The sequence below is a fragment of the Triturus cristatus genome, chromosome 10, assembly GCF_964204655.1.
Source record: "Triturus cristatus chromosome 10, aTriCri1.1, whole genome shotgun sequence".
Classification (NCBI taxonomy): domain Eukaryota; kingdom Metazoa; phylum Chordata; class Amphibia; order Caudata; family Salamandridae; genus Triturus; species Triturus cristatus.
Genome location: NC_140593.1, coordinates 1122513992 through 1122533902, shown reverse-complemented (window position 1 = coordinate 1122533902; position 19911 = coordinate 1122513992). Strand labels below are relative to the sequence as shown.

At 44.6% G+C, this 19911-nt stretch overlaps 1 protein-coding gene across 1 annotated transcript in view; it reads right to left on the bottom strand.

Moving 5' to 3' along the window:
- LOC146796679 (uncharacterized) overlaps positions 1 to 19911 on the bottom strand; it is a 482771-nt gene that overhangs the window by 58333 nt on the left and 404527 nt on the right. The window contains exon 110 of the mRNA XM_085631367.1: positions 15643 to 15769. Within this exon, the coding sequence (XP_085487493.1) occupies positions 15643 to 15769 (127 nt within the window). The remainder of the gene's footprint in view (positions 1 to 15642; positions 15770 to 19911) is intronic.

Sequence of the window (19911 nt, the reverse complement as noted above, 5' to 3'; positions counted from 1 at the left end):
GCTCCGTTTAGGAGTCGGGCAGCAAGCAACACCATAAAACTATTCATACCAGTTATACATTCTTTCTTCAAGAACTGTCTCTGCAAAAAGCTAGGTCTAAATCTATCAAAACTAGTAAAAACATTTGATAAAACCCTGGACTCATCACTGTTAAAGTGTATTTCAACATAAAAAATATTAAACTGCTTTGGGGCCACAATGAGGTTTGAAGCTGCTGTGCCCTAGAATATCTAAATCTAATAGAGCGACAACACTCAGAATACGGTTTATTTGATTGCAGAGGTAAAATAAACAGCCATTGACGAAGCCAACACATCTGGCTTGCACTGTGTGACGAGATCAGCGCACTAACCAGAGGAGAACAGCTGAGAAAGGAGGACGCGTGTGACAGGAGGCAATAGACTGCAGTAAAATGAAAGCAAATTTGTGCGCGAGCTTGGCGGGGGAGCGCATTCCAAGCGGGGGAGCGGACCCTTTGAAGTACGATGCCAAACGGATTGCATGGCGGCACGATGCACGTGATTGTGCGCGTGCTCGCCATGCAATCCGCTTTTCGGAGCACTTTTGGGAGCCCCTTACTAGAGTCTCGCATAGCGATTGCTATCACAATAGCTGGGCGAGACCTAAAAAGCAGGGTCCTGGAATAATAAAGCTTTTCTTTCAGCAACTGGGGCATTTACCACTTAATCCGTCTTCTCCCTCAGGTAAACCGAGCAGTACAGAGTACAATCAAAAGTAATACCCTTAGCCAACATTCTCTCAGACACCAGTGTTTATTATAAAATCCAAGGATCTCCCTGCAGTATGAGTCTATCCGAGCCAAAAGAGTCTGACTCCTCTTACCTGCTGTCTGCGGTGAGAAAGAAGGGTGTGCAGAGTCACTGATGCCACTGCTCTGTAAATCCCCCCGACAGAACCTAGCATGCCCTCTGTTTGAAAGCTAGGTGGCCTCACCTAGCTGACTCACTGCCTAGTTTGTCTGGGACGTCACTAATTCTGGCTTCCTAATTCTATTAGTTGCAGGTACCCCGCTCTCCTTACACTGCACCCTCAGGTCAGCCACTGGGAGTTTGTTCAGATTAGCCATGTCCAGCTCCATGGTTCCCTAGTTTTCGGTTACAACAACTAGCACAATAGACTTGAACAATTTTGGAAAAGTAAAAACAATGGATTAAAAACAGTTTAGTCCAAATTCCTCATCCACATTGCTGATCACCAAATGTTGGAAAGTGGATTATTAGTAGTGGTAAATATAAATATATATCTACCACTGGAAATAAGGCCACTAACACAATACAGGGCTCAGAATAGGTCTCAGAAAAGTATTTCAATACTCAACCCTTGGTAGCTTGGCTGCAAGAAGGCAGGCTTAACTTCAGAGACAGGTATGTAAAGCATTTAAAAACACCAATTCAGTAAATAATTAAGACACAATAAAAATCCAACACCAATTTATAAAAATAGAAATTATTTACATCTTTAAAATAACACCAAAACAAAATAAATCCAATGTAGGAAACAGGAGATGTAAATTTTAAAAGATTTAGCGCTATGTAGCACATGGAAACATATAGCGCCTATTGGGACATCTGGTCACGCTAGACCAGGACAAAGTCAAAGTTTCAGGCCGACCACAATGGAACCCTGCGTGGCTACCCCTCATGGTAGGCCTTCGTTAAAGTTTTTACCTTCTGTCTTAGAAACGTTTCCGAAGCTTTTTCTCTCTGGTCCCTCAAAGCTCTTCACCAGTCAGAATTCAGTGAGGGTTCACCGGATTGCCTTGCAATAAGCTCTCGGTTAAACCTATTGAAGTCAGACCTCCGGAACTTTCCAGCGGGACGAACCAAAGATCCAGGCTGGCTCGCGGTTGAAGGTGGGCGGCTTGACTCTCACGGTTGTTCCCGTTCACCTCTTCTAACTTTGGACTTGGAAACTTTAACGAAGCTTTTTCTCCCGGGGGTCTCTCGATGCTCTTCACCAGGGCGTATTCGGTGAGGGTTCACCGGCTTGAGTTTCGACCAGCTCCCGGTCAAACTATGAAAGTCACACCTTCGGAGCTTTACAACTGGACAAACCTGGAAAGCAGGCCGGCTCGCGGTTGAGGGTTACCGGCTTGTCTGAACAGTTTGAGTCGGTCCACTTATGGAGCTTTTTTTCAAAGTTGCTCCAAACTTCTCCAAACTTCTGGAACTTCTTCCTGAAGTTCCTTTAAGGATCCCAAAGTGTCCAAAACGTACACCAAGGGTCTGGAAGCTCCAAGACGGTCCTTGAAAGTTTGGGACTTCAGTTCCCACAATCCACTTGTATAAAACCCTTACAAATCCACTGGAGTCACTCCAGGCTTGGGATTCTTGGTGGTGATGGTCCAGGTGAGCTCTGCTAACCTGTAGCTTGTAGGGAGTCCACTCTTTAGTCCTTTTGAAGCAGGTTTGATCCACAGGGCTGTAATTCCAGATTGTGCAGCAGGTGCAGTCAGTCAGAGTGCAGGGCCTGGTTGGGGCAAATCAAACTTCCAGCATGGAGCCTGCTTCTTCTGTGGTTTCAAGCAGCAGATCTGAGAGGCACTGCCCCTCTTAGATACGTATTCAGTGTTCTTTGGGGTCACACAGGAGGGCACTACTGTCCAATGAGGTGCAGGGACACACACCAGAGCATGATCATTTCCTCCAAAGTGTGGCACAATGCTCTCCCTGGAAAGTACTAGTGTGAAGTCACTGACCTGAGAAACTCTCCCCTCTCTTTACAGGAAATGAGACGTAGATAAATCCTCTTTACTTCCAATGTTTACATGTGCCCTCTTGCTTCCCTCTGTGCATATATTAACACTACTAATTTGCGAGATCTTCCATGTGATCAATAGAGACTGTTGATGATCCTAATGCTGCTTGCTGGCTTCCTTTGGTTTGGCATATATGAAGAAACTTGGCAGCAGGGAAAATTTCAATGTACCAATTTGTATATACCCAGATGCTTTTGTAGCAAAGGAATACTTTAAAAAAATTAAGTGGTTACCTACCAATAGTAGGGGTGCTTGAGGTAGGCTTCATTCTGATTTGACTTAATTGGATTTTGGTTCTTATAAAGAGCGAACATACAACTCAAGCAGCCTCATGGTGCTAAGAACAATAACTGATTGTGGGAATGTTTTTATTGATTCAGTGGCTAACAACACCTAAGACCTTTCGGATCCAGAGCTTAACAAAGTAAAAATAATCTTCAGTTTCTTTCTGAATTCCATGCACTGCTTAATTTGATGTAACTGTAGGGGTTTATTGATCCAGAAACTTGAAAGAACAACGTTCGAATCTGAAAACTGCTACCTCCTGCTGGAACGTAAAGATGAAAGAAGAGGGTAGTCAAGATAGTTTAGACTGCAAGCCAGCTTCAGGCATTAAACTGATACATTAACTTGAATGATATGCTTGATTCCCAGCCATTGTAAACCTCTCCATGCCTGGGAAACATGAGCACCCTTTATGAAATGTTATATAATCGCAGAGCTCTATTTCATATTTTCTGGACTGTTGTAAGAGGGTAGGCTGAACGGGTTACATAGCGGCATGAAGATTTTTTGCTGCCATAATAGGTGCACAGTGTAACAGCTAGTGCATTCATTTAAGAATTCTTTTTAAACTATGGGTAGAGGAATATGCTCAATGTTTTAATCTTATGTGCAGGTGCTGAGGAAATTCCTTGTGTGATCTGTTGAAGGTAGCCATCCGAATGCTCTCAATTCCTCCGTATTGCAAGGATCTCAGTATTGCTACCGTTTAGCCTAAAAAATATGAGACATCTGATATTGTACTGACAAGAGACAGTTATGAAAATGAGAAAGAATGCCCGGGCCAGGTGGTCCAATAAGAGGAGCAACTGGGTGTCATCAACATATGAGTATACTGTGTAACCAAAGGAGCGAATAAACCTGGATAATGGTGAACACAGAAGTTAAAAAAGCATCAATGAAAGAGAGGATCCTAGTGGACCTTCTAATACGGTTGAAGACTTGAAAGATGTAGAGTGCGCCTTATTAACAGATTTTGAGCGACCCTCCAGAAATGTTGACACCCCCTAATGCTCTCAGTCCTCCAAGCCTGCTTCCGTTAACTATTGGCTCAAGATGGTACGGTAGACAGTGTTAAATGCACCAGAAGTGTCTATTAGCGTCACTCCAATCCCATTCTCCTCATCCACTAAGGACCAGACCTTCTCCCGGGCCAGGATCACTTTGATTTCCATTTCCTTGTTTGGATAGAAGTAAACTTGCACTGGTGCAAAGTCTCATTTTTCTCTAGATGGATAGGTCAATTGTTTAGCTTAAACTTTTCCTACCAACAGAAAAAGAGTTCTGTGAAGGTAATTTGTTAAATAATCTGGTTTTAAAATACCACCCCAGAGTTAATAGGTACCACTCACCTACTAAGAGACTAGTTGAACAACTCAGTTACTGTATCTGTGATAGCAGGAGCAGAAAGCTTCCAAATGGAAGCTGGATTCGGGTCAGCCAAAGAGCCCTATTCAATACACACAGGAGCACATAGTGGTGAGACTCAATCGACATAGCCAGTGGAGAAAAGACAAAGCTGGAATGTGCCCTCGAAGGTACCCACCAGGAGGAATAAAGTCATTGGAAGAAACAAAAAAACTCTAGAAACCTCCAAACACCAATAGAACAGGAACTTGACAAGAACAAACAGCAGGGAAACGAGGGACAGGAACCTGACCACAGTCTGGGAGCATTGTAACGCACTGCACTGTTATACTTTATGTACTGAAATATGACCTGGAAATGGAACTAGGACCAAAGTAAGTACTTCCTTCGTATCGGTTAAGGAAGGTTTCATTATAGTCTATGGGATGGCAGCCATGATGGATTGGGTTGATGACTAGGAAGTCTCATCTTTCATGGCGCCATCACTTCCAACTGTGCCCACATAGCTCAGAGAAAGGAAGCTTTTCGTTGGCAGTTGTGTCCCATAGGAGCGCCTGCCTTTAACGAAAGGATCCAAAAGGATGTGTTCAAGAAATGTCTTTATAACAATATGGGCTTCCAGAATATTTAGACCCTAATAGTCAGAATTGACCATTGCCATTGCTTGATTGCACACTTTCAGCCAACCTTTGTAAGTGAGATCTTCTTCCTTACTTCTTGATTGCCACGGATGTGCTAGTTACGTAGTTTGTAAGTCTGTGTCCAGATTGATTTGCTAAACCAGTCATTGGTTGGATAAATGGGTTGCATTTTTGCGGCTTGATAGGAACATGATTTGTCAGTAGACTCTTCAATTTCAAGCTGAATATTTCAACTGCAGCACTTATGTCAGATGTTGGTGAATCAGTATACTTCCACAGTGCCACCTCTTGGAGGGCACCGGGGACATTGAGTGTGTTACCCAAACACATGAGAACAATAAAATAATGAAGCAAAGAATGACCCATCCATACATAGCACACTATATATGAGCAACCGTCACATGTTGAGGAGGTTTGAGAACTTGATCTAATGTATGTTCTGCTTCATGGATAGTTCTTCTGCGCACTAAGTAAGCTGCTAAAGAATCAATCACCGGAAGAAATTGCTGGGTTGTAGCCTCTGCAAGATCATCTACTGAGCGATTAAAATCCTCCGTCATTACCAGCTATCGACAACAGATTGTGGCCATAACAATCAAGTTACTTAGATAATAACGACATCTGGATGAGCACCCAGAGAGTACATTCAGAATGAGAACAGAAACTGAAAATATTGTGAAACTGCAAATCAGCTCTTTTGGGCAGGAAGCTTCCCTTTTTCAATGTATTTGCATTCAGAATCCTGACAAAATATAACATTTATTACACCCTCTTCCTGAGACATTGTTACAACAGGCTGTTTTAAAGCCTTCAGAATTGCATTGACTACAACATGCAGTGTGCCTTCCAAGAGCAAGGTCTCCATAAGTGCTAGTTTAGCCCAGTTAACTGCTTTCAATAGGCCATGCACTTCCTATTAACGCTTATAAAAAGACCTCCAGTTTAGCAATTTCCATGATCTTAGAGCTTGTTACTTCTCCCATGTTTAGGCATGTAGAAGTGTGATTGGTATTAGTACATAACTTATATCAGGCAGTAGAGCCTGTATTGATGTATTACCATCTATGACCCAAAAGGTCAAAAATAACTAAGCCATCTTCAATATCCTGAGGCGATAATATGGCAGAGTTATGCAGGTGTAAAATGACTTCTACTATTTGCCATGTTTTTGCTCTAGGTGCCCCTTCCAGCCTCCCCAAGCAAGTGGCGTCTCTGTACATTAGCAAGCAGAAGACCAAAATGGGAAAGAAATACTAGCACAACCAACAAACCAGCAAACCCCATAGATTACCCAGCTCAAAGAAAATGCACAAAAAATACACGATTCAAACTGCTGCCATGAGGCAGGTGGGATGAGAGCAATGTGAGACATGCTTTAGTTGTACACATCCAGTGAACTCTATGTTAAAAGGCATTGGAGCACTTTACATGAGCACCAGATTACATTACACACGGTCAGATTCATTTTATTATAAGGAGGGGAAATTAAGTGATTTGCCCAGAATCAAAGGATATTGAGTCAAAGCCATACATACAGAGTCCAAAGTGCACCACCAGGCCACAAAATACAAAAATTAAAATGGAACCTTACCCCAATACTCTGTTGCAGAAGGGGTTTCTCAAATTTGCTAACATAACTGGTATTTGATAGAAACTTCTAGGTGCAGATTCCTTACCTTAGAATAATCCCTATCCTACATAGGCACCACCCCAGTGTGCTGACATCAGTTCTTTTCTTTTCTCGCCAGTTAACGCAACCTCAGAGAGGGCTACCCCAGTCACTTTTTGACTGACCTTTTTTTTTTAACCTTTTTGTCAGATATTTTTCAAAACTTTGGGGCACATGCATCAAGGTAGGATTTTGCGAGTCCTTAATTGCGATTATTAAGGAATTGCAATCAAGGACTCGCAAAAGCCTATGCATGTAGGAATCGCTATAAAAATAGCGATTCCTAAACATTCCTTAATTGCGACTCGTTTAACTGCTCTGTAATTTGCGTCCCCAAATAGCGAAATCACTATTTCTAAGTGCTTCTTGCATTGCATTTAAGGAATCACAAATTGTGATTCCTTAAATGCAATCGCAATTTAGGAAATCGCAAAAAATTGCGATTATCTAAATTCCGCGTCCCCAACACTTTCATGCATTGCAAAAGGGCATTTTGCGATCGCAAACGGCCGATTTTTGTGAATCGCACCGTTTGCACTTGCAAAAACCTTTGATGCATGTGCCCCTACGTCTCTTGGTGTGAAGGATGTCCATCAAGAATGCATGGTTTAAGCCAAGCGGCACCTGTCACCTCCAGATGTTGATGACGGACCCGCTTTTGGTTTGCCTGTGGTGTTTGGAATGCAAGTACGACACCAAGACATGAGAGGATTGTCTCACCATGCACTCTAAGGTGCTGAGGAGTGGTCCCTCAAGCTCCTCGCCGCCCGACACTGACCATCCCTTCCACGACAAGATTTTGATCACAAGGAAGGTTCCAAGCTCAATTGTGGAGTTGTACCTGCCGATTTTCGTTACACTCCAAGTCGTCGGGGAAGTACCACAAGAAGAAGTCTTCTAGTTTGCTGCAAAAGTCTTTGGATGAGTCAAGGGGCTGTCAGCACTCGAGGCCTAGCTTTGTGCTGGAGCCTGCACCTAGGCCGTCTCCGTGCCTTCCAGAATTTCCAGGAGCCTATGCTGCCCCCACCCAACTAAAAAGAATTTTATGAGGCTATGCACCTCATCTTTGGGCATCCCGACTCCTCTGGAGCGCCCTCAGGCCCCTCGGGTACATGAGGGGCACCCACTTGTTTTCTGCCAGTTGGCTTGACCTGGGTGACAGTCATGCCCCAGGGATCCAGTGATTGATCCGGAGCGGCGGTGGTTGAGCGACCTCGACCTTCCCCGACATCTGCTCTATTGCAGACGCTCCCGGCACTGCCAATGCCCAGTGATGGCGCCACCTTTATTGTTATTCCCGACTCGGACACAGAGCCGGATGGGAGTTGTCCAATGCCAGTTCCGGCGCCGACTGTGTCCAGACTCCCCCTGTTGGAGCCAGTGCCTTATTCCTATGACAGGCTTGGATTGGGTGATGATTCGGAGGGGTCTGCGGACTCTTATGGATTCCAGCCATTAGAAAATCCTGAGGACACCTGGTATGAGGATCTGGCAGATGCCAGTAGACTGAACACCTCCTCAGACACCGCCATGGTCTCTTCCCCTACCGTGGCTACAGAAGAGGCTGCTAAGGTCCTGGACCTTACGTTACCCTAAGTAACAGTCAATACAAACGTCTTGACAGTGGTGCTTCAGCTGGGATCTGCCCCACTGAACTTTTATGCCCATTTAATGGAGCCCTTACTGACATCCTACTTGGGCCTGGTCCAAGCCCTGCACAGGGGTTCTTATGCATAGGACAATTACCCATTGCAATCACACCGCCCCAGGAGACTCCAGTTTCCTCATTAAATTCCTTCACTTCCTGCCTGAGGTCTGCAGGAAGACTACAGTCCATGCACTGGTAACTTCCCAGCTGGACTATTCTAACAGCCTCTACCTAGGGCTTCCAGTTTACCTGGTTCGCAGGTTGCAGATGATTCAAACCACAGCGGTCAGATTAATTAGGAAAGTGTCGTTTCGCCATCATATTTCCCCACATTTACAGTGCCTCCATTGGCTACCGGTCAATAGGAGGATCAAGTTCAAGGCGCTCACCTTCGCCTACTGAGCCATCAGAAATAAGGGCCCGGGCTATTTGAGGCAGACATTGCAAAGATACCAACAAGACCGGGCCCTGAGATCAAACCACCTGCGACTAGTCAGGGTTCCCCGCTTCATTAAAGCCAGGATAGGGGGCAGTGCGTTCTCTCTAAAAACTGTGAAACTCTGGAATGCACTGCCCCCCCCCACCTCTGCATGATGGAGTCAGAACAGGCTTTTAGGAAGGCCTTAAAAACCTGGCTTTTCAGCTTGCCTTAGATCAACCCTCTTATTACCCCCACCACGAATCTGCAACTTAGCGCCGGGACACCTCTGTTGAGGTAGCCGCGTGCTCTATAAACTCAGATGATTGATTGATTGATCCAGCACTCCAACCCAGGGAGCTAGATGGTCCAGGCCTCCACATCCAAAATTAACCCCAGCACATTCCCAACCACCACACCGGATAGGGGATTCAAAAGGCTAGATACGTTTGGGAAGAGGCTGTTCTCTTCTGCCAGCCTGGCGCTGTGGTCAGTGAACATAAGGTGCCTCTTGGGCAGATGCTCTCATATGATCTGAGACTTGGTTGCGCAAGTGCTCCCATAGTCCTGGAGGAGGCCCAAGCCATACTCTCAAGATTTTGCAGATGGGAGGAATGCAACCAATTTCATTATAAGATGTGGGCTAGACCCGACTGCTTCACTAGGCAGAACAATTTCATCTTCGGTGGCCCTTAGACATCATGCTGGGTTGAGAACCACTGGCTTTTCAGGGGATGTCCTGACCTCACTCATGGACATGCCCTCAGATGGGTTCCGTCTGTTTGGAGAGAAGGCTGACTGTGCGCTGGAGTGCTTTAAGGACAGCAGGGATATAGTCAGGTCCTTGGGCCTTTCCATGGCCCCTTGCAAACCTCAGTCCACCATCCACCCCTTTCATGGCCATGGAAGGGGCTCTCAACTGCATCTCTACCCACCCAGCCACCACAGCCAACAAGATTTCCAATCTTTCCTTGCTGAGGATGCGGTGCCCACATACCACGTGGGACTGGTAGCAGAGGTCGGGCTAATCCAGCCCCCCGCCATCGGGCAGCCACAGCCTCCAAACCCCTTTAGTTTGCCCTCCAACCTTCATGGGAATCCAGTGGGGAGTAGAATACACCATCACCTGCACCACTGGAGGCAACCATGCATTTAATAGCCCATCTAACTCCTTTTCTAAAAAAGGAACAAACTTAAATACAACCAATCAGCACCCTCCAGAACTTTCCCTCAGATTTTCACTGCACATCGTGTATGAAGGGAGTCCCCTGAGCTCTGCTCAGTTCTTCAACATTTCCCTCAGATAAGTCTTATTTTTATTTCTCGACAATGTCTGACAGGAAAGGACTATTTCGCCCTTCTAAATCCTGTGGGGAATAAAAGGGGTTCATATTGATGATGCCCATAAGGATTGCATCTAGTGCCTTCATCCTCATCATGAGGCAAGGCAATGTAAAATCTGCTGCACCTTTTCATCTAAGACTCTTAAAGATAGAGAGGGCAGACTTTTGTTGTAGCTTAAGAAGACACAAGGAGCGTCTTCTGAGGAGGAGAGTATCACGTCCTCTAAATCTCAGAAGAGACCCAGGTAACCTGAGGGTCAGCCTGAGGAGGTCAAGAAACACCCTAAAACCTCCCATCTGACCAAAGAAGCTTGGAGAAAGAATCTAAAGTCTCCTCGGAGCTAGTCTTGCCTCATCATTCTGGGACTTCTAAGGCAAAATTGGAATCTTTAGGATCTTCCAGTAATAAATACAGACACGGATCTGTGTCAGCGTCGGTTTCACCATCGACACCCGTCTCTTCAGAAACACCGACGATGACTACTCTCTTGTCATCGAGACCGTTGACGGCGCCTACGACAGTGACAGCGTGCATTGATGCCCCAATATCATTTACACTATCCTTATCAGCGACAAGATTGCCATCGTCAGCAGTGACGACACCATCACCGTCGACGACGGCTCCACAGTTGACGAAGGCTCCACCATCAACGAGCACACCGTCCACGAGCACAACGTCGACGGCGACATCGACGACGGTTTTGCCGTCGACAAGAAAATCAGGGTCACCGTCGGTCCCATCGTCGACGTGTTCTCCTGTTGACACAATCATTTCAAATGCAGTCCACATCATCCAGAGTGTCCAGAGCATTGCTACGGCCTGGATTTCAATCGCGAGGCAATATTTTGCTTCTACTTCCAAGTCACCTTCTACACACTGAGGATACGGATGATGATGGTCTCTTTGGAAAAGCTCATAGTCCTTCTGAACTTAATGTCAAGTGCCAAGAGGAGGATGAGGATTATTATGACAAGGAAAAGTACTCCCAACACTATCCAGTTCCTCCTACACAGTATCAGAATTTTAGATAGTATGCGTTGATCCACCAAGGCAAGAATCTGCGCAATTACCCTCTTCTTTCATACAAGGCTTACAGGCTATTCTCACAGACTGCAGAAAAAAGTTCCTGCCCCAAGAGGAACCCGTGATTGTGCCGCAGACGCATCCATCAGCACCGCCAGTAGCACCGTCCACACCAAAATTGCCTCCTCCTGCCACTCCTAGGATGACGCCAGTACTCATCATCCCTGTTCCTCCTAGAGAGGATACATCCTCTTTTGAATAAGAGCCTGAAGAGGGAGAAATTCACGATCCTCCTCCACCAACAGATGAATGGGATAACTATATTATACCTACACCATCTCCTCCTCCTTGTAGTCCTTCTGACTCACCTTCAGAGGACATTGGAGGTTTTCATAATTTAATTGGACATGGCTCCTTCCAGATTTCATCTACCCACAATTGTCAAGCAAACCGATTGTTTCCTTTATGACTTTAAAGAACAATCAAGGAAATCGGTAAGACCTATACCCATTATAGACGATATTTGGCAGGAAGGACTTAAAGTAATGAAGACACCAGCCACTGTAGTGCCGGTACTGCCAAGACTAGATACAAAATACAGGGCACCCAAGGATTCCCCCGCATGCCTTATGGAAAACCGGAATCTGTGATTTCCCAAGAGGCTCAGAGAAGATCAAAAAACACTTCCACCCCATCACGTCTCCACCAGACAAGGAAGGGCGTCGTTTGGATTCCATTGGGAAGAGATTCTTGTCTTTGTCTGCAATCTCTGTTAGGGTAGCTAATGCACTAGCCATTCTGGACCACTACGACTGGCAAATGTGATCTGATATCAGAGCCATGCTGGAGTTTATACTGGAGGATAATAAACAGGAATTTCGTAAGGGAATGGCTGAGGGAGAGCGCACAGCCTCCCATATTATAGATTGTGCCATGGACATAGCCACAACAGGTTTTCGTCAACTAGCTGGTGCGGCTGTTTTAAAACGCTAAGGATGGCTTAGGGCAATGTGCTTCATCCAGAAGTGCAATCAAAAATATTGGACATGGCGTACGATGGGGACAGTCTATTTGAAAAACATGTAGACAAGGCTCTACTAGCCATCAAAACAGATACAGACACAGCCAAAGCATTAGATACCCTACAGTATCGCAAAGTGCCCTTTCGGGGTGCATGAGGACGTGGATTTACAAGCAATAGAGGTACTTTCCAGCTTACCCAAAACTATCAATCCTTTCAGCCGCAATATCGTCAGGGTTACCAGCAGCAATCTTACCGACATCCAACAACAGCTGGTTTCTTCACATAGAAAACCAACATCTTAAGCACGAGACTCAGGTGGCAAGCAGTGACTACATCAGGGTACCAGTTACAACAGCCCCCCCCCAACCGATGCAAACGTTTCCAGTCATATCCATCCATGGCGCAATATTACAACGGGCAGATGGGTATTGTATCTCATATCTTATGGACACACTCTAGAATTCATCCAGCGCCCACCAAACACTCCACCCAGGGGCTCGCACCCCCCTCATCTTCACTTACTCAAACAAGAAGCGAAGCTTATGCTACTGAAAGTGGCAATAGAGAGGGTTCCAGTACCACAAAGAGGAAAAGGCTTTTACTCCAGCTACTTCCTGATATGCAAGAAATCGGGAGAATGGAGACCTATTTCAGACCTCAGACAGCTAAACAAATTCCTCAAAAATCAGACCTTCAGAATGGTCACACTCTCCGACATCCTTAGATGCCTCAACAACGGGGATTACATGACATCTCTGGATTTAGAAGATGCTTTTTCCATGTTCCTATACACCCCAAACACAGAAAGTTCCTCTGATTCACAGTGGTTGGTACAAACTATCAGTTCGGAGTCCTACCTTTCAGTCTCAAATCTGCCCTGCAGATTTTCACCAAGTTTCTGGCCCCAGTAGCAGCCGCCTTGCGAAACCAGGGTCACCAAGTATCTCCATATTTGGACGATTGGCTTCTGAAAGCTCCATTGGCTCGTCTAGCTGCTGCCGCCACAAAAGCTTTCACAGATCTTTTCCGGAATTTAGGCATTTCTATAAACCAATGGAAATCATCAGTTTTCCCAAGCCAGACAATGACGTTCCTAGGGGCCGACTTGGATACCATTCGGAACAAAGCTTTCCTTTCGCAAGAAAGGTTGCAAATGTTGGCTCTCAGACTATCAAATAAAAGTGCACTTCTGTGAGGACATACAGAAATCCACTAGGCATGCTCTTCTTAGCAATCAATATAGTACCACTGTCTCCTCTTCACATGAGGCCTTTGCAAGTGGAGCTCCAATGTCAATGGATTCAAACTACGGGATCCTTCGAGGACGTGATAACTATCACTCCATGCATGAGAGAGGCATTCGAATGGTGGACTTTGAAGTCACATCTCTCACAAGGCCTCTCCTTTGTATCTTGAGCCTGAAATTTATAATAACCACTGATGCGTCCATGGAAGGTTGGGGAGGTCCTCTCCAGGACCTTCAGATTCAGGGGAAATGGTCCTGTTCCAGCGTCAAATGCATATCAACATAGTTGAAGGCCATTTTTCTCTCCCTGTAAGCATTCCTTTCTCGAATAAAAGGTTCATCGGTGTTGGTCCGTACGAACAACACCATAAACATGTTTTATATCAACAAACAAGGAGGAACCAAATCTCTGACTCCCTCTTAGGATGCCCACCAGCTCTATGGCTGGCTTGCATTTCACAGGATATCCCTAAAAGCGGAGCATGTTCCAGGGCTTTGGAATACTGTTGCAGACACCCTCAGCAGGACCAAAGACAACTGTCACGAGTGGGAGCTCGAACAGGACCAACTGGACAGGAGTTTACCACATTGGGGGAAACCACCGCTGGATCTGTTTGCGACACGCACAAACTCCAAATGCCGGTTCTTCGCAATCAGATTCCCTCTCTCAAATTCTCGGGGGAATGCCCTTTCAATGGGTTGGTCAGGAATATATGCTTATGCCTTTCCTCCCATTCCACTGATATCCAAGGTATTGATGAAAATGAAAATGGAACTCTGCCGCCTTCTTCTGATAGCCCACAGATGGCCCAGGCACCACTGGTGCACGGAGCTTCTCCTCCTCTCTGAAGCCCAGACCATCCATCTGTTACCGACACCAACCCTGTTGACCAAGGAACCAAGGTCAGATGTGACACCTGGAGCCAGCATCTATTCGATTGCATGTGTGGCTCTTGAATTCTTTGAATTTAAGAATTTGACAATTGCACAAGAGTGTAAGGACATTATCGCCAGATCTCGTGTGGATAGCACCAACAAGACGTATAGACTAAAATGCAAATGGCTCTGTCTTTGGTGCCTACAAAGCAAAGTACATACGTACCTCTCTGCTCCAGAGCAAATCCTACCGTACTTACTGTCTTTGGCTCAAACCAGATTGGTATACTCCTCAATTAAGGCACCTTGCACGCCACTTCCGATGCAGATGACACCATGTGAAGCCGAATGACACCACCTACTGGTGTGCAGGAGTACTGCTCATCAAAAGCTTCCAGATCCAGTCTGAGGCCTGGGGGTTATTCTAAGGTACAGAATCTGCAGCTAGATAGAAGCTCTACCAGATAATGCATTACTGAAGGTAAGTAACTTGTTCATTAACACCCAAGATTTTACAGAGGCCTTGTTATTTTAGTGGATGGATGCCACAGATCAGTACGCCACTCTGACAAGTGTTATATTTCCAGACTTGTGTACCATTCACCATCTGCCACTTTTATAGGCAGATCAATATCTTCACCACAGTTGATATAGAAGAGTATGATCAAGGTTGTGAAGTTTACAAACAATTGCTGTTATTATATTAAAAATTTGCCCGAGCTTCATGTCTATTAAAGCTGGGTCAGTCGCAAACGTTTGTAGGTCTAAAAATTGGGTAATATTTCTAAAACGTTTGGGAAGCATTGATGTGGAGTCCTCAGTCTTGAAATGCACTGCTGTATGCCTAGGCATGCAGACATTTATGTTTTTTTGAGACTCAGGCCCCAGTTGTCCCCTTTTGCTGTTATTGCTTATTTTTTTATCAACATCTAAAACATCTATACAGGCAACATTATGAGGCGGAACAAAAATACATTTATGTAAAATTCGGGCACTCCATCTTTCAATCCTCTTCCAACCATCACCCTAACACAATTTCAGACCCTACTCTGATCACTTATGCACAACACCAAAACAATTCAAATATAGGACTCACTGTCTTTTCATCACTCTTACAATGAAGCACTCTATCAGTGAGCAACCAGATTAGCATTGGGTGCCTGGTCGAGGGCATGAAGTTTTATATTTCCCTGGCTTTTACTTGGCTTCCCAAACACACACTTAGGATTTAAGTGTAAACTTTTTAATATTATTTAATACTAAATACAGCTTTAAATAGAATTTAGTGGGATGTAAAAATAAATAATAAACAAAAGATAAATACCTGGGACCGTCTTCGCTCCTGGGTTTAGGACTGACTGTTGAAGTTGTAACAAACAAGATCTGAACTGCTGCATATCTCGTTTCTTCAGTTGACCCAAGAAGCCAGGAAAAAACTTCGCCTTCACTTCCTACAGAATATCAATGAAAAGAAAACAAGGGGTCAGGCGGACGCAGCATACATCCTTATTTAACACCGCGTCATTTTAATGATAATGATACATATGAAGTGGGGCTCAGCACACATAGCCTCTCGTTATGAGTAGCCCGTTAATAGCTCCAGCATTATGGCCCAGTAAATACTGGTATTGACTGGAACGGTATCTTCAGCTGTCGGAAACACAGGTTAATTAGAAGTTGGACTCTGAGGGGCCACTTAGGAATGGGGAATAACCAAGGAAATTTGAATTTAACACTTTGGATTCCTCTGATTATTTCTTGTGCCTTGCTGGATTTTCACCCGGGCATTTCGGCTGATTTGAGCAGCTCGCGTCCCTGGGAAAAGCGGTGGAGGTCTGCGGTGTTTTGGAAGTGTTCGTATTCTCAATCGGCCCAGGTACCATTATGGGTTTAGTAGGAGACTGCAAGCAACTCCTAATGAGAACCCTAGAGGACTGCCAGGGGTCTTGCACAATCATGCATAAGGGAGACATTACCCGACAACATAAGATGAAGACAAATGCTGTCCGGCATGTGCTGCTGGCAATGGGGGTGTATGATTCAAATCAGCAAGACATCTGTGGGAATGGGGAACAAAACACCGACTGCAGACAAGAAAACTATTTGTCAGTTTGCTTGTCAAGTGGAGGAGATGGAAGCAAGTCTAGGAACATGTTGGTGTTTTACAGTAGGCCGAGTAGTGCTGAGGAATGATTTTAAGAAACAGTGTTGCCGAGGAGGTTCAAGAAAGTCGATCAGAAAATGCATATTAAAAATGTTTTTTTGGGATGGAGCTCAGAACTCTGAAAAAGTTTTGCAGAAAATGTATATGGAATGCAAAAACGGAATACTTTAGATCCTAGTTAGACCACACACAAAAAACGGGCAGGCAATTGTTTAAAATCATTAAGCAGCAATCGGGCCACCATAACAATACCCCGTGACTTCAAGAAAACATAATGGGGCTGGCAGGAAATGTGCTGAAATAGGTCTCCTCCTTTCTCTGGAACCGATGGCAGAGAATCAAGATGAATCACACACTATCCACCTTAGCCCCCACTGTTGATCCTATACATGTAACCACTGATGAAAATCCTAAAACAAGCAATCATATCATACCAAATGTTCGCTGATGACACGCAGCTGTACATGAGATTTAATCTCTGGAAGATATCAGAAGACTCAACGACACACCCATACAAACACAACAATAGCTGGCACAAACCACCTTAAATTAAATGCACTAAAACCCGAATTCTTACTAGAATCCCCACTATATAGCTATCAACCAGCCAAAGAATGGACCAGCAACTTAACTGCCCTCAACTGCAAACCAGTCATCATAGAGTCAACGAAATCACTTGAAATTACACTACACAAAAACATTGATATGCAAGCACACATGAGCGCAGTCACAAGAGGAGCCTTTTTCCGAATGAAACTCCTCAAGATAAAACTTTTCTTACTGCTCCCAGACTTCAAAATAGTATTGAAGTCCTTAGTCATCTCCAGATGTGCAACATTAACAGGACTGCCTGAAGCAAGGACTGCTACACTCAAGACATCTCTTAACACTGTGACTAGGCGGATTACAGCACTAAGAGTCTACAACCGCATCACTCCTACACTCAAATCACTTACACTGGCCCCCCTTCGAGGCCAAGATGCAGCTGAAAATAGCCCATATAACACAGAAAGACCTACACCGCGATGCTCCCTTATACCTGGCTCAGAAGCTCTTGCTCGCTGGAACCGTACTCTACGGAGTGCAGGCTCTATTCTGCTAAAACCCCTGAAGTTCAGAAAAAGAAAACTTATTACTGCACATTCTCATGGGCACCACCAATAATCCAGAACTCTCTAGCACCTGCGATGTGGGATAACCCTTATTTCTTGAAGAAAGAAGTCAATATGATCCTAACCCACAGATTCTTCATTTTTATGACCAGGCAAGGCACACTAATGTTAGAAGACACGAACGCTGGCCAACTCCAAACCTACTCGCATCTTACCTGATGTTACTAGCTATCTTATTATGAACCTATGTAGTTTCATATGCATGCAAAGTGCTCTGGTACACTAGGGGCATGTTTGCGCCACATACAAACTTTCCTAAATTAAAAAAAAAGAAATAAGTTGGATAACTTTATTTAATGCCAGTTGAAGAGATTAGCATCTTCAGCCCCTGTCATTGTCTCAGAGTGCCACCAAATGAAATGGAGCGTTCATGGATATACAGTTAGTCAACACCAGAGGCGCAACTAGAGCCAAATTTCGGGGGGGGCTGAGCAAAAATTTCGGGGGGGGGCTGAGCAAAAATTTCGGGGGGGCTGAACTTTAAGCAATAGGCAGAGTGGAGCTGCAGGGGCTCTTAGAGGGGGTGAAACAACAGCAAGGCCTCATTAACATGCAAATGGTCTTTTAAAGACCTGTGAAGTGCTCGGGTGCGGCTGCTTTTTTGCCCGGGAAGGTGTCTCAGCCCGGGCTGCCACACACGACGGGGGGGGCTGAAGCCCTGTGAGTCCAATGGGTGTTGCGCGCCTGGTCAACACTATGAGGACAAGAGAAGGAAAGCACACCATACAACAAAAATAACATATTATAATACAAAAATAACATATTATAATACAAAAATAACATATTATAGAACACATATGATAATGCGTAATTATCCCCTACTTTACTTCTTGGATTAATGAACAATTATGCACTTTTATAGTATTCTCAAACAATCGGAGGAGTTTCCCTGAAATACGATTGCAGTCAAAGCTCTCCAGGAGTACTCACAATGCAAAAAATACACATGCAGAATTTATAGCAGGATGAAATTTCTAAATTCGGAAATCTATAGCAAATCTTGTTTTGTACATTTAAGGTGTTTGTTTTCTATGTGGCGAGTTTTCCCCCATGGATAAACCCTTTCACTACGCTCATTCTGGAAAAGTACTTTGCATGCATGTGAAACAACCTCCGATGGGTACGTTTGTGGATGTTCACCTACTTTTGCAGGAATAAACTACCTAGAATGCCCACAAACGAATATCCAATGTTACATCGCATGCGCTACAATGCATGCGATTACAACGCGGTTGTTACAACGGCCGCGTTGTAACAACGCAAACCGTTACAACGCAAGTCCTTTCTAGGACTTGCTGTAGGGGGCGTGCTGGACTTAGGAATAGTATAATTCACTATTCCAACTCCAGCGTGTGCAACAGTAGGGAAGGTGTTGGAATAGTAAATTATACAATCCCTTAGTTTAGTGTGCCCGATTTGCGTTGTAACAAAGTGGTCGTTGTAACGACTGCGTTGTAATCGCATGCGTTGTAGCGCATGCGATGTCACATCTCATATTCGTTTGTGGGCCTTCTAGGTAGTTAATTCCTGCAAAACATTTACAAATGTACCCATCGGAGGTTGTTTCACATGCATGCAAAGTACTTTTCCAGAAGGAATGCAGTGATTTATCCACGGGGAAAAACTCGCCACATAGAAAACAAAAAACTTAAATGTGCAAAACAAGATTTGCTATAGATACAGCGTTGTAATTGTTTGCGTTGTAACAACGCGGTCGTGGTAAGGACCGCGTTGTAATCGCATGCATTGTAGCGCATGCGATGTAAACGCTGCTTCCCATCAACAAACCTACACCTAACCCTGAATTTGCAATACAGAAATTCAACCTCGCTGTCACAGCAATCTCTTGAGAGAGGAAGTCTCATAACTGAAGATGCCATGCTCATTACTCATGGGCCAATGTAGGGCACTTCAAAGGAGTCTTTATGTCCCATCGTATGTTCATGGTACAAATTATGGCAATTTCATATCCCATTAGGGCAGTTTCTTACATATTCAGGATACATTTTTTGTTCATTAGCTCGTTTTGAGCCTTGGCATGCCACATGTGGTAGCAATTCAGTGGTTGTGAAATGGCTAATTTCTTAATCATTTAGTTAAAAAATCGCGATTGACCCGAGGCAATCTCAAAGTAAATGGCGTTCCATCTGGTATTCTTGAGGGTAAGTACATGCTCTTGGCGTCCCTGGGCATTGGCTTGCTACGTTTGGCAATTTTATGGCTGTTTTATAGGAGGTGCATGGGATGTTTTGATAAA